The 14,519-nt window shown below is 37.5% G+C and overlaps 1 protein-coding gene and 1 long non-coding RNA gene across 11 annotated transcripts in view; one reads left to right on the forward strand and one right to left on the reverse strand.

Moving 5' to 3' along the window:
• The window catches only part of LOC101737919 (muscle-specific protein 300 kDa), a 214,393-nt gene that overhangs the window by 150,602 nt on the left and 49,272 nt on the right, over positions 1–14,519 (reverse strand). For 5 of the 10 annotated variants that reach the window (XM_062671344.1, XM_062671341.1, XM_062671343.1 and 2 more), the window contains exon 1: positions 12,279–12,838. The exons of 2 other annotated variants lie outside the window; for them this stretch is intronic. In XM_062671344.1, coding sequence (XP_062527328.1) covers positions 12,279–12,792 — 514 coding nt within the window. In that variant the 5' untranslated portion in view covers positions 12,793–12,838. Of the gene's footprint in view, positions 1–12,278; positions 12,840–14,519 lie in introns of those variants that run through there. 3 more of the 10 variants (XM_062671346.1, XM_062671345.1, XM_062671340.1) reach the window with 2 other exon arrangements.
• Positions 159–2,828, forward strand: LOC101743843 (uncharacterized). The gene is made up of 2 exons (XR_209899.5): positions 159–1,644; positions 2,042–2,828. It is a non-coding gene; the product is annotated as an uncharacterized LOC101743843 (long non-coding RNA).

The following is a 14,519-nucleotide window of genomic DNA, read 5'->3' on the forward strand; positions in this document are numbered from 1 at the left end:
ATGCTAAAGGTTAAAGTGACCGATCGTTTGCTCAGCCCCTAAAGTTTACTAGTGGTAGGACCTCTTGTGAGTTCGCATGGGTAGTTACCACCCTGCCTATTTCGCCGTGAAGCAGTAATGCGTTCCAGTTTGAAGGGTGGGGCACCGTTGTAAATATACTGCGAACTTAGAACTTATATCTCAAGGTGGTTGGCGCATTTACGTTGTAGATGTCCATGGGCTCCGGTAACCACTTAACACCAGGTGGGCTGTGAGCTCGTCCACCCATCTAAGCAATAAAAAAGTAACAAAAAAAAGACGGTTGACAGATACAACTGTGTCCTCGAGGGCTTGTCTAAAGCTGTATTTCCGTTGGGTTTGTCTATGAACTGTGGTATCCATTTATTTAACAGTCTGCACTTTAAAAAATAACGAAAATAAACCGTACGTGAACAAAATGATCGCTAAAGACGTGGCACACGAGGAGTAAACGGCGCTCGATAAAACTGGTATCCCGCGAACCAAGGTCACAGTTTCGACCATAAAAAAAACCAATGCTATTTTACAAATATAAGTATTTCGTAATTTTCTTTTTTTTTTTTTTTGGTGTCCAAGGTTATAAACAGGTTCAGAGCCAAGTTCAGCGCCACGTGATAAGGTGTCAATTGGTTTATCACGAGCCACGAGCAATCATGACATCATCTACGCTCGATTTCGTTGCGCATCCGAAATTCCAATTCAGAACAGTTTGGCACGAATCGAAAATAAATAAAACGTATTTACTATTTCTTTGCTGCTGAAAACAGACAGGCTAATTGCTGCACTGGGATGACTTAATAGCAAAAATTCTCACCTAACTGCAGGAATCGATCTATTTCGAGGATCGAAACACTAATATGTATTATTGAGTTTTTTCCTCAACAATAAGGTGGATCAAAACGGGATACGCGACATATCGTAACTACAGAGAGAAAATCAGCAGGTCCCGTTTTTTTTGGAAGCAAGGAATAGTGGAAGCCTTTCCTCATCAGGACAGGTGGGCGAGCTCGGGCACAGCCAGGAGGGTAGGATTTGCTAACAGCTGCCCGAGTGCCTCCGAAGGAGACCTAACAGCTCATGGGCAGTTGTTTCGCGAAAGCATCTACTACCGAATCGTAATCGCGACCCGACTATTTGCAACGTGGCTCTGTCTGGCTCTAAAATTAACTCTTACTACGAAAGGTTCTGCTGCAAGGACCGCTTCAGCAAAAATCCTCATCGCTCACCATCATTATCGCCTTTGTAGGGCAATAAACAAAAACCTAAAACTTCTTGCACTTGTTCAGATGACACATACGAACATGACAATTTTACTGTCTCGATCGTCATTGTTCGTTGAATATTCCCATCCTTCACTTAATTCTTAGTGAATATCTGTGACCTTGCTCGTTCACGAAGCCCGCTATAGAAAGCAGAGTATTAAATACACTTGACATTGGCGAAATCTAAAAGGAAACGCCATAAACCTAAGAGATAGTAGTAATTCCCATCCTTCGTTCCACAATGAACGTCCCTGCCCATGACTGACCGTCTGCAATGTCGCTTGCTTCATACGACAATAAATTAAGAATTTGTCACGAAACGATTTCTGAGAACGAGATAAGATGCGTTTTATTTCGTTTCAAGGTAAGTACCTATTGCTCAATGTTTTTTTTTTTGTAATGACAAGAATTTAAAGTACCTCTGTTTATTTCCTTGCTTATGCACATACTTGAAAGGAATTGTAATGGCAATTGCATTCGTAAATGATGATTTTACGGTGTATGTCTATATCTATACTAATATTATAAAGAGGAAAGATTTGTTTGTTTGTTTGTTTGTTTCGAATAGGCTCCGAAACTACTGGACCGATTTGAAAAATTCTTTTTCCATTAGAAGCCGATATTGTCCCTGACGAACATAGACTACTTTTTTTATTTATTATTTTTTTTATTTATTTCATTTGTGTTTTAATGTTTCCGAAGCGAAGCGAGGGCGGGTCGCTAGTATTTTATAAATCTATAAGCTAATTTCTTATTCACAGGTTCACGAAGGGCATGTGAGCTCATAACAGTTCAGTATCAAGTCGATTTCTCCATATTAATGTTTGGTATAACGATTGAGACGTTCGTCTCAAGGTACAAGGAAAATATGAAACTTCAACAATCATCAATAATAGCGAACTATTTAACCCACTTAAAGCCACTGAAAAAAGAAAAAATAATATATGTTTTTGTTATTTATTGCGCAATTCCCATGGCCTGACTCGTGTAGGGTCATCTGAAACCATAGACGTGATGATGTGGATGCCGCTATCCGCTTTGAGACATGAGACGATTATCTCAATTCTATAACCGCTTTCGTGCCTTTCAAAATATGATACCCAACTGTTTTAAGGCCGAAAAAGCAGGATAGTAGGACTTTAAGGACTTACAACACGCTCAGTAAAACCCGTTTGTTGACTTAGTACACTGATACCATACTCATATAGCTCTGTCTCTCCAATGAATCTCATAGTCACTTTCTCACGGGAATAGTTAGAGCGATGCTAATTTCAATAATAAATTTAATCATAGCATCGGATGCCAAAGCGGTCTATTGATAAACATAAGATATGATTCCGAGGCGAGCAGGGTACACTTGAAACTTGAAACAAGTCACATCACATAATTCTCGTGTCTGCGTTACTCGTGAATTATAGTTGCGGCTTGTCATTCGATATACAGTTGAGAGGCGACCAAACTGTCTGCGAAATTTTTTGGACTAAAATCGAGATCAGGTCTCAACTAAATTTATATTCAATAAAATTAAAATGCGTTGTAACACGAAAATTAGTTTGCTTTGTTTAAAACCAGACCCCTTGCATGTCTTTTTTTTTATTATTTTTTTATTACTTAGATGGATGGACGAGCTCACAGCCCACCTGGTGTTAAATTATTACTGGAGCTCAAAGACATCTATAACGTAAATGCGCCACCCACCTTGAGATATAAGTTCTAAGGTCTCAAGTAGAGTTACAACGGCTGCCCCACCCTTCAAGCCGAAACGCATTACTGCTTCACGGCAGAAATAGACAGGGTGGTGGTACCTACCCGTGCGGTCGCACAAGAGGTCCTACCACCAGTTAATACTTAGCCAGTTAATGTCATAGCGAGAATTCTGTCACATAGCCCTAAACACGGAATCTCGATTGTGTATAAGAAACTCTCCCATTCTCGAAACCAGAATATTTAACTTATTCGCTGCTGATTGACAAGACGGTACCTGTAAATGCGGCATCACAATACGCCGTACCAGTCAAATTAGCATTTAAACGTCAATGCAGTCCATAGATAATGCTACATAAATGAGACAACTATTATCAAAGCCGGCAATCTGACTTTTGGATAATTATTGGTAAATCAGAAAAACGAATTATTGACTTTGTATTCCATTGGCAGTCACAAAACTCTTCGGAACGACATCTTAGATAAATAACAGGATAACTATTAACCTTTATTTAATACAGGTTTTGAAACGTATTCTTTGAAGGAGACGATTATATTCAAATTAATCTGTATTGACATATCAATAACATTTTTTTGGCCAAATGCACAGATGCCACCTTTGATAATAGACGACTCAAATGTAGGTAATGAAATGATTGACAGAAGTCTCCGACTACAACGAAAGCTTAGGGCCTTCTTAGTCGCATACTTCATTGCTGAAGGTCGTGACCTTGAAAGGGCTTTGTGGTTCTTTATACAATCATCTTCCAATTCGTTCGGTTTTAGGCTTCAGGGGGGTTGTAACAGAGAGTCCGGTGAGCGCGGTTACTTGATCCGACCCACGGCTTGGTGACCAGGGTCTTTTCCCTTCTACCTTGCCCACCACAACTTACTGGCGGTAGGACCTCTTGTGAGTCCGCACGGATACGTACCACCACCCTGCCTATTTCTGCCGTGAAGCAGTAATGAGTGTCGGTTTGACGGGCGGGGCAGCCATTGTAACTATACTGAGATCTTAGAACTTATATCTCAATGTGGGTGGCGCATTTACGTTGTGGATATCTATGGGCTCCAGTAACCACTTAACACCAGGTGGGCTGTGAGCTCGTCCACCCAACTAAGCAATAAAAAAAATAAAAACAAATTTCAAGGTTATCTGGTTGCCGTCGAGGAATGTGACCAAAGTAATTAAGTAAAATTTAGGCTATTTTTACCAATACCAAATAGCTTTCCAGCTAAAATGAGCGTTTTTAAAATACAATCTCCGCCTTTGACAGTACCTCCTCCGTGCGTCGTATTCCTCAGTTCTGAGGGTCGTGACCTTTACTGAGCACTTTTGTTAGGACTATGTTCCTCCATTCACTTCTGTCCTCCGCGCAGTGGATAGCGACATCGATGCTGGATTCCAAAGTCGTCTTAATATCGACTGTCCGTCAACTGACTGACCGTCTGAATTTGACAGCACAAAGACGCATTAATAAACGCTCGGAACGTTTCGCCAATTGGTTTGACAGCTCGAAAAGTATTGTATTTAAATTATTTAATCCGATGCTGTCCTCTTTAAATAATGACTCATGGTCCCTGTAGTGTGTCATCATCGCTCTTTATACATCACGTTGAACATAGTAACCTATATTAAATTAACATTTTTAAATGTGCGCATGATATTAATAATTATTGTTGAGAATAAAATTAATTGATAAGAACATACGGAGTGTAGGTAAACAAATTTTTATTTTTATTTTATTCCTAGGTGGGTGGACGAGCTCACAGCCCACCTGGTGTTGAGTGGTTACTGGAACCCATAGACATATACGACGGAAATGCGCCACCCACCTTGAGATATAAGTTCTAAGGTCTCAAGTACAGTTACAACGGCTGCCCCACCCTTCAAACCAAACGCATTACTGCTTCACGGCAGAAATAGGCAGGGCGGTGGTAGCTACCCATTTGGACTCACAAGAGGCCCTACCACCAGTAATTACGCAAATTATAATTTTGCGGGTTTCATTTTTATTAGACGAAGTTATTCCTTCACCGTGGAAGTCAATCGTGAACATTTGTTGAGTACGTATTTCATTAGAAAAATTGGTACCCGCCTGCGGGATTCGAACACCGGTGCATCGCTCAACACGAATGCACCGGACGTCTTATCCCTTAGGCCACGACGACTTCAGAAACTTGCTCGAACACAGAATTCTTCGTGTATGAAATATATTTCAAATATAATTTACTAGTTTTTTTGTCTTTTGGCGTTAAACGTAGTGTAATGCGAATTTAATTAAGCAAACAATTAAAATTGCTCATCAAGTTTTTTATTATTAACTTCATTGCCATTTTATAGTCTCGTGAAAATTGAAGAAATTACTACATATAAATCAAGTGATGTAGATACGTGGGTCCACGATCCAATTACATTACAATATAAGACAAACATAACATAATATATAAAAAAAATAACTAAAACAAAAACCAAACAAGTTTCCACCATCAAAATCATATATAAGTAGTAAGTGGATACAAGAAAAAAAAGAGAAATTTATAAGTTTAAGTTTAATATAAACAGATTTAGCCTTCCGGCTTCAAGAACGCTTCCATTGCAAAATAATATAGGTACATTAAATAAACCTACATTAAATAAATACTTATCTACATTACAATAAATCTACATTAAATAAGTTATTACCAGTAGATAAACCATCAACTTCGATGTATTTTAAGTTAACCTTTAACCGCGACATTGTTGTTCAACGAGATAAAAACAGTACGAAGAAAACATTAATTACAGCAATTACGTTATCGAAAGATTTAAAAACACAAGTGCACCGTGTATGAAACCCGTATGTTGAGTTTATCCGTATTTGAATGTATCCTTGTGCCGGTATCTGTGCTCGAGTTAAAACTGCAATCACTTTTACATTCGCTTGGACTTAAATTTTTTTACTGAACTTTTATTAATGAAACGACACGTGTCCCGGTTGACAGGTTGCGGAGCCCATGGGCAACACACATCCTAGCGGGATGTTATACTGAAGTCTCTGTTGCATTTCAATATCGGTTATCCTCCCTTCTCCCTTGTCCCTTTTTACACTTCGTAGTATAAAAAGGTACCTCCCATTCGCTTTTAATCCCATTTTATACATATTTTGTCTCAGTCTGTATGTCGTTTTAACCGACTTCAAAAAAGAAGGAGGTTCTCAATTCGACTGTATGTTTTTTTTTATGTTTGTTACTTCATAGCTTTTGATTTTTGAAAGCTGACGCTTCCCGTGTGGTCGCATTTTAATTTAGTTCAGTTCTGATAATGGTGTCCATGAGAAAACCGTATAAGTCTTAAATTTGCATTAAGTACGTGCGCGACAAATAGATGAATAACCCAATAACTCAATATCACGCCGACCGATTTCGATAATTATTGCTGCTTGATTTAGTATATTAATTTATTATATATTATAATGTATATTATTTGTTTTGGAATATCTTTATTTTCTATATGAAGTCGGTTTTTCTTAAAGCATGTCTATTTAGAATTATTCTTAAATAATCTATCTGGTTGAAAGTGATAAAGGCGTATATGGGGGAGAATATTCTCACACAGAAGGATGTCGAAAACCGGGCACTGTGGAGGAACTTAAGTGCAACGCAGCTTTGATGAAACAATAGTATCGTTAGAGAATATCATAATGAAATTTGTGATAAAAATGGTAATTTCTCTAATAGAGAGGACATGTTAATATTCGAAAATAAATTCAAACTGATACTTTAGCAGTTACCAAGATATAGATGCATGATACAATGTATACATAGACTGGATTATAACAGTGTATTTAAAGACGTATCGTTTTTAAGTGCGCAACTTCAAAATTATGTAGTGGTTTTATTGAAATCACACATGATGTTCGTTAGTTGATTTATGTGTAATAAAAAACAAATTAGACTATTTTTATTTAGTCCTTCATAAATTCCTAGAATAACGACTTTTGTTATTAAATTCCGTGTTAATTTATGGCATAAGTGAATGACATCATCTGTACGTAAGAGTAATTGCGCTCGCAACTTCACCTGCTTAGACGAATTTTATATTGCGTTATTCTTATTTCCGACTAGCTGTACCCGTCCGCTTCGCTGGGCATTTAAAATTAACATTATTATTTCTCACCCCCACAAAGATTCTCATCATTAACGCCCCCGCAACTGGTGTAGGGAGTCCAACACTCATATAAATATTATGCTATCCATTAAGTACATATATTTTCTACATGGTTACCAAGTTTCAAGTCAATTGGATGTATAGTCCAGTAGTTATAACGGAACATCCGCAAAAACCACTGTAGATTTATATATTAGTATATAGATAATATTGGCACGAATAATATTATTTTAAGGGGTGAGAAGCTATTTGGTTCAAGCGACATTTCGCTTAATACGCCACATTTATTTATGTAATTAAAGGTGCGTTTTATTTGGCATTAGCATCAAAAGTTCGATATTTTTAATTGAACTTCAATTAAGTTTAGTCCATTCAAATAGTTGTAGAAGTTTTTTTGTTACGATATTTTTTTCAATTTTTTTACTTTTTTTTATTTATTTTTTTATTGCCTTTGTAGGGAGACGAGCATAGGGCCCACTTGATGGTGAGTGGTTACCGTCGCCCATGGACTTCAGCAATGGCAGGGGCAGAGCCAAGCCGCTGCCTACCGCAAAATTGATGAATACCGATTAAATGAATATCCTGTAAAATTGCAAAAATTTCGCTTAAACCAAAATTGCCTTTCACCCCTCTATTTACTATATAAGTTCAATGGAAATTACATGAAAATCAGTTTGGTAGTTCCGGAGCTAAACAAACAGACAGACAGAATAAACTCCTAAAACTACTGGTTTACGTTCGATTACGCTCCTATATTTAAACCACAGTTAAAATAGAAATGTATTTATTACTTTTCCTCAACGTACAGACACACCCCAACGTATTTTATTATAATATGTATGTATGACGAAACGCTGATGGTATCACTGGTCGAGTATTTAAAATTCAAATGAAGCTGCTAACATCACGAATACGAATAGTTTGAATGTAACATGTTGTAGATGCAAATAAATATAATTAAACCGTTTATTTGTCGGGGATAGTGACGTAATTTCAGAATGCTCGAAGAAACTTAAGTCATTTTTAAATTAGATTCTTTTTAATACGCTTTTATTAGCTTGAGACGTGTATGTTAGTATGTAACGGAATATTTGAACATGATTTTTACCCCCTTCAAAACGTCGGATTAACTCGAAATGTGGCATACTTATTAAGGACCGATGACAATTCAATATTAAAAAAAAAAAAATTGTAAGAAAGCGTGGCGTGCTTTTCAGGATATTATCAAAATAGCCCTTCTACTCATATCTGTTCATAAAATTTATTTATATAATTACTGATACCATGGACCGCACGCTTTTTTTTACAATAAAATATTTTTTTCTTACACTATTTTTAATTCAAATTTATTAAAATTAATTTCCTTTTTTTTTAGTTGGATTTTCTATAAAAGCGTTTTTTTTTGTTTTTTTGAACTATTATTTAGTTTAAGGAAGAAAGGATTACTGGTGGAGTTTTCAATTTCACCAGAACAGATGGACGAGCACGCGGTCAGACAGGAGGAGTGAGATTTGCTGCTCGAGCGCCTCCGAAGGGGACCTAACAGCTTAAGCACTACTGCATCTACTGCCTGAGAAGATTTGGCGAGAAACTCAGCGGGTTAAAAATTATATTCCCTTTTGTCTTTTTGAACACTACGCGACCTTAAACAAATAAGAAATGAAACTTGAAGGGACTCTCTTAGTACTGCTTAATCGAATCGTCTGGGCCATTTCTTTTCTGGAAATACTAGGGATGATATTGCAATTAAATCTTGAGATTTCAATACAAATAAAATGAAATACTACAATGTTTATTTTAAAACGTGACAAGCCCGCAAAGCTTCGTCGCGTAAGCACTTCGCCGAAAAGCTCTTTTTGGAACAAGCGTTACACTTTATTTCGACATTTTTGATGAAATGACTTTAATAAGTAACACTGATCTTTGATCAGCGCTTGACTTCGGTGGTTACTATAACTCATATTTTTATTGGATTTGTTTTAATGTTATAAAACAGTTTATCTTTAAATCAAGTTAAAACCAGATAAACTTTATCGCTCATCCAATAATCTAGTTTTGAATCCGCATAAATTTACAAAACAGGTTTTATTCCAACGATTTTCAAAGTCCTTTCCTATTTATAGATTGCACTAGTCAACTGCATATAAAGTTGAACACAATAAAAAACAACTCAAAAGATAGAAGCAGATATCACGAGCATTTTATTTTGCCGCTGCTTTAACTATACACCTAACGCTGAATAAAATAAAAAAACACAACTGAAAAGATACAAGCAGATATGAGCAACATTTTTTTTCTCTGCATTTACGAATATTTTTTTCGTCACTCCAATATATCCTATATCCGACAATAGTAGATTAATCTTATTGGTGGTGATCGTCACCCGACAGGACAACAGTGGAAAGAAATCTGCGTCTTACCGTAAAATACTTTGCATGGGTGAACTAATTCAATGTCCGTCTGATGATAAGTGGTTACCATAAGCCTCAGAAATCGCAACATGAACGCCGCCATTTACCTTGACACCTGAGTTCGAAATTTAAATCGTATAGAATTGCCTCACTGCAAACTGGAACGAATTACTGCTTCACGGTAGAAATAGGCAGGGTGGTGTATCTACCCGTGCGGACTCACAAGACGTGTCCTACCACCAGTAATTACGCAAATTAATTTACCGGGTTAGATTTTTATTACATGATATTATTCCTTCACCGTGGAAGTCAATCGTGAATATTTATTAAGTACGTATTTCATTACAAAAATTGGTACCCCCCGGGAATCGAACATCGGTGCATCGCTCAACACGAATGTACCGGACGTCTTATCCTTTAGGCCACGACGACTTAACACGAGATTTTTTTTCATATTTTTTTCCTACGCTGATGGTCTAGAGAAACCATATCAGCGTCACCGGGCTAGTAGATGAGCTCACGGGGCTCAAACCTGATGACGTTGCTAACACGAACCCTAGCAAGGAGTCGTGAGCTAGTCTACCAATATTAAGCAAAAAAAGAAACTCATACCCTTTACTATTTTACTATGTCCCCTGTAACACCAACCAAAATCTGTACTAGCTATTGCAAAATTTATCATCTTGCTAATATTCGTGACAAACTTACGGATAAGATAAAAAAAAGAATAGCACAGGAATTTAATCTTTATTGCTTAGTGTGTAACAGATAATATTCTTTGGTGTTTTTTTTTGTTTGTTGGTGATTTTATAATTATTCTCGACGAAAATATTTATCAGCCTTATGCATTTTTACTTTAGTTCGGTAATTAAGATAAGGAAATATTCTGATAAACTGGTCAAAGGAATATGCTAACGTTTATAGTTTGTCTTTACATAAGAAAAAACCAGCGACCGATAATGTCAATTTTTAGTTAATTTAACTTCTTAAAACTTTTAATTTTTCATTTCCGAATGATTTTCGCCGGTCCGGTCTGTGTGTTTAAAATCTTTATGGAACTCTAAAGTCACTTTAAAATCTATATCTCTAAAAACGCGAATGTAAATCAGTTTAGGGTTCTCATAAGGGAATCCTGGTTTGGAGCCAGAAGACTGTGTGACTCGTTCCCTGGTATTATAATTACTATATCTTAATACGTGAAGCAAAAACGTTGTATATACACATATTTGCGAAAATTGCGCGGACGGGAAAGTATGAAACTGTTCATACTTATAGAGAAGGAATGCAGAATGCAAATTTCTTAATTAAATTATGCCTAAAAAATACATTAAATCAACAACAAAAAAACATTACACACACTACCATTTATTTAATACACACACACACACGCATATATACTCTTTTGTTTATGTAGCCTTGGCGAAATCTGAGATTATAAAGGTATACTCTTTTACAATAAAATCATAATATTGTTCAAACTTATAACCTATTAATTAAAGTCGAATTTCGACTACCAGCTATTATTATTAAATGAACAAAAACATCAGACTAACTTACATTATGAAAGTTAGTTCTGAAACAAAACATGACTTATTATTAAGGCACCCAAATGAGTAAGGGCCATTTAACAATTGTTTTAAATATAACTTTAAAACTCGCGTGATAAGTGGGTGCGATTTACGTGCTATATATAAGAATTAATTGGTTGCAGACAGTAAATATATTAACATAGTTGAGGAAATAATTACATATTATTAGCAATTCGTTTACCAGAGGTATATTTATAATTATATTTTGGAACAATGTCTTCCTTGATTTTCTTTGTATACCTTTTAATAACTTTTATCATATTATTTATCTTAAAAATAACTGCTAAATAGCGGGCTATACCCAAGATAAGCCAAATATAGTCTAAAATATTATGGTATTAGGTATATAATAACAATATTGTCAATAAGAGAATGTGTATTATGGTTTTTCCTCCCCACAACACCGAAGGTACTAAAGATCAAATATGACAAAATTACATAGGTTTTGTAACTTTCAAATTACATTTATTTATTTATTTTAGGACCTACAAGATATAGCGGTAGGCAGCGGCTTGGCTCTGCCCTTGGCATTGCTGAAGTCCATGGGCGACGGTAACCACTCACCATCAGGTGGGCCGTACGCTCGTCTGCCTACAAAGGCAATAAAAAAAAAAAGATAGGCGATTTTATTCAACGTGACGCTTCGGACGAATTAATTATCATCGACGTCCAGTCTAGTGGGTTATAAAGGCTATATCCTCGCCAAGGCAAGCAAAAAGTGATGTCATCGAAACAGTAATAAGTCCTAGAAAAATCTAAATCAACAACGAGATGTTACGATAGAGAATACCAAATAGTTTTTTGTGTGTGATTCGACCGATCGTGTTCCTATGACATTTTACCTGTTTCCATGTTCAAACTTTTTTTTTATTGCCCTTGTATGCAGACGAGCATACGGCCCACCTGATGGTGAGTGGTTACCGTCGCCCATGGACTTCAGCAATGCCAGGGGCAGAGCCAAGCCGCTGCCTACCGCTGCTTGGCTAAGGCCTTCACATATTTGACCTTGGATAGTGAACTTCAAATTCTTCGAAGTCATGATTACGAAATGTTATTATTGAAAATTCAGACGGAAACAGCATTCACGTTATTAAATGCTGACGGTTTTGTATGACAACAATACTGTTTACAATATTCGACTTACCGCGAATTTCTGCGATGTGAGAGTCATATTCCGATTTGCTCCGCAAGTAGTCCTTCCTGGGGCCAGTCTGTAAAGTCTGTTGCTTGTATTCGGAGTACCATTCGTGTTGGGGCGATTCGGATCGCTCCTCGCTCCTGGTTTCCGTAACTGTCCGTTTGACCGTGACCCTTTCGAATTTGACGAGACGCACTCCTGCGGCAAGGTCGCCCTCTTCGACCTCCCGCTCGTGCTTTTCGACAGTTTCCCCGGGTTCGACATGCCTCAACTTCAAATTCGGAAAAGCAGACTCGTACGATTTGGTCGGCGATTCCGTGTCTCTGGTGTGTTTCAATTTGACCTCGATCTTCGGGGAGTCGGGTCGTCTCTTGCGCTGCTCGATGCGACGCTCTATCTCGTCTACATCGGTGGTAGCATCGATGGCGTCATTACTGGACTGTCCGCTCCATACTTTTTCGAAGAAACTGACGCGGTTCCGTAGACCGCTCTGCGACGGGGACTCGCGGCCGTCCGACATTGCGACATGACCTTCCTATGCGGAGGTGCGTTCGATACTGCCGCCGCGAGTATTAAGTTGGAGCTCGGAGGCTCGGTGGCTTAGCGCAAGCGTCGTATCGTACCACGTGCGCTCCTTCTACTAGACGCCGCCTAGACTGAGCCGGTCCCCCCGACTCGGGGGTAGCTTACAGGGTAAAATCTATTTCGGTCGCGTTAAATTTGGTAACAAAAACTCGCTTACTACAAAATTTTCAATGTTTACGTTCGAAATACGAATCTATATTCGAAATACGAAGCTATACGTGAAGCAAAAACTTTGTATCCCTTTTAACGAATATTGCGCGGACGGAGGAGTATGAAATTTTCCACGCTTATAGAGAATATAGAGAAGAAGTGCATAATGCTAATTTTTTTTTTTAAATAATGAATTTAAAAAAAAAATTGTTATTGCTTAGATGGTGGACGAGCTCACAGCCCACCTGGTGTTAAGTGGTTACTGGAGCCCATAGACATCTAAAACGTACATGCGCCACCCACCTTGACATATAAGTTCTAAGATCTCAGTATACTTACAACGACTACCCCACCCTTCAAACCGAAACGCATTACTGCTTTACGGCAGAAATAGGCAGGGCGGTGGTACCTACCCGCGCGGACTCGCAAGAAAACTCAATGTTTACGTTCGAAATACGAATTTAATACTTAAAATGAAAACGCGTGCTATGTTTTTGTTATCAACATGACGTGCAATATTTAAGTAGCAAATCTAATTGTGATCTTCTACTACGTGAGCGATATCAGACTTCGGTGCGCGAGTAAATTGGTTTATCAATGAACGTTATGTAGGCACTGATAACATAATCGTAAAAACATAATTAATATAAATAGGGCGTGTATTGAAATAAACGTAAATTATCATGAAATAATTATCTTTGATTATAGAAAAAACGATACGATCTAAAAGGTTAAACTTTCCTTTTTGGTCCGTCGATTTTTGGGTCGGGGTGGGGGTGAGGGGAGGGAGGGGGTAAGGGTTTACCCCCTGCACCATTCGCAGCACGCGGAACCCCATGGTTATGAAGATATTCACGGTTAATGTTTTGAGGTTAGAATAGCACTATTTAGTCAAAATAAGGTTAAAATTTAGATTAGGGTCCATAAATTTTTGAGTCGGGAGGGAGGGGAGTAAGGGCTAATCGCCTGCACCATCCCCACTCCGCGGAACTCCATGGTTATGAAGATATCCACGGTTAATGTTTTAAGGTCAGAATAGCACTATTTAGTCAACATAGGGTTAAAATTTCAATTATGGTTCATTATCTTTGAGTTGTGGAGGGAGGGGTGTAAGGGCTTAGCACTGCACCATCACCAAGCCGCAGATCCCCATGGTTAGGAAGATATGAGAAAACTCAATGAGCAATCATATAAAAATGACAGATTCCAAATTCAAATGTAATATTTTGTTTATTTTTAATTGTAACAGTATTTATGGCCAGACTAGTATATAGAAATAATAGAAAATATTTAAAAAACATAAGATTAAGTGAATAATACGTTCTCCTTCAATTCCGGTAACACTTGAAGTTTACGATTTTTTTTTTGTTTGTTCTAATATTTCCGCAGTTTCGAATACTAAATGATTGACGTGGACGCCCCGTTTTTTTATTTTTTTTATTTTTTTTTATTGCTTAGATGGGTGGACGAGCTCACAGCCCACCTGGTGTTAAGTGGTTACTGGAGCCCATA

Source organism: Bombyx mori, chromosome 12 (assembly GCF_030269925.1).
Source record: "Bombyx mori chromosome 12, ASM3026992v2".
In the NCBI taxonomy this organism is placed as follows: Eukaryota; Metazoa; Arthropoda; class Insecta; order Lepidoptera; family Bombycidae; genus Bombyx; species Bombyx mori.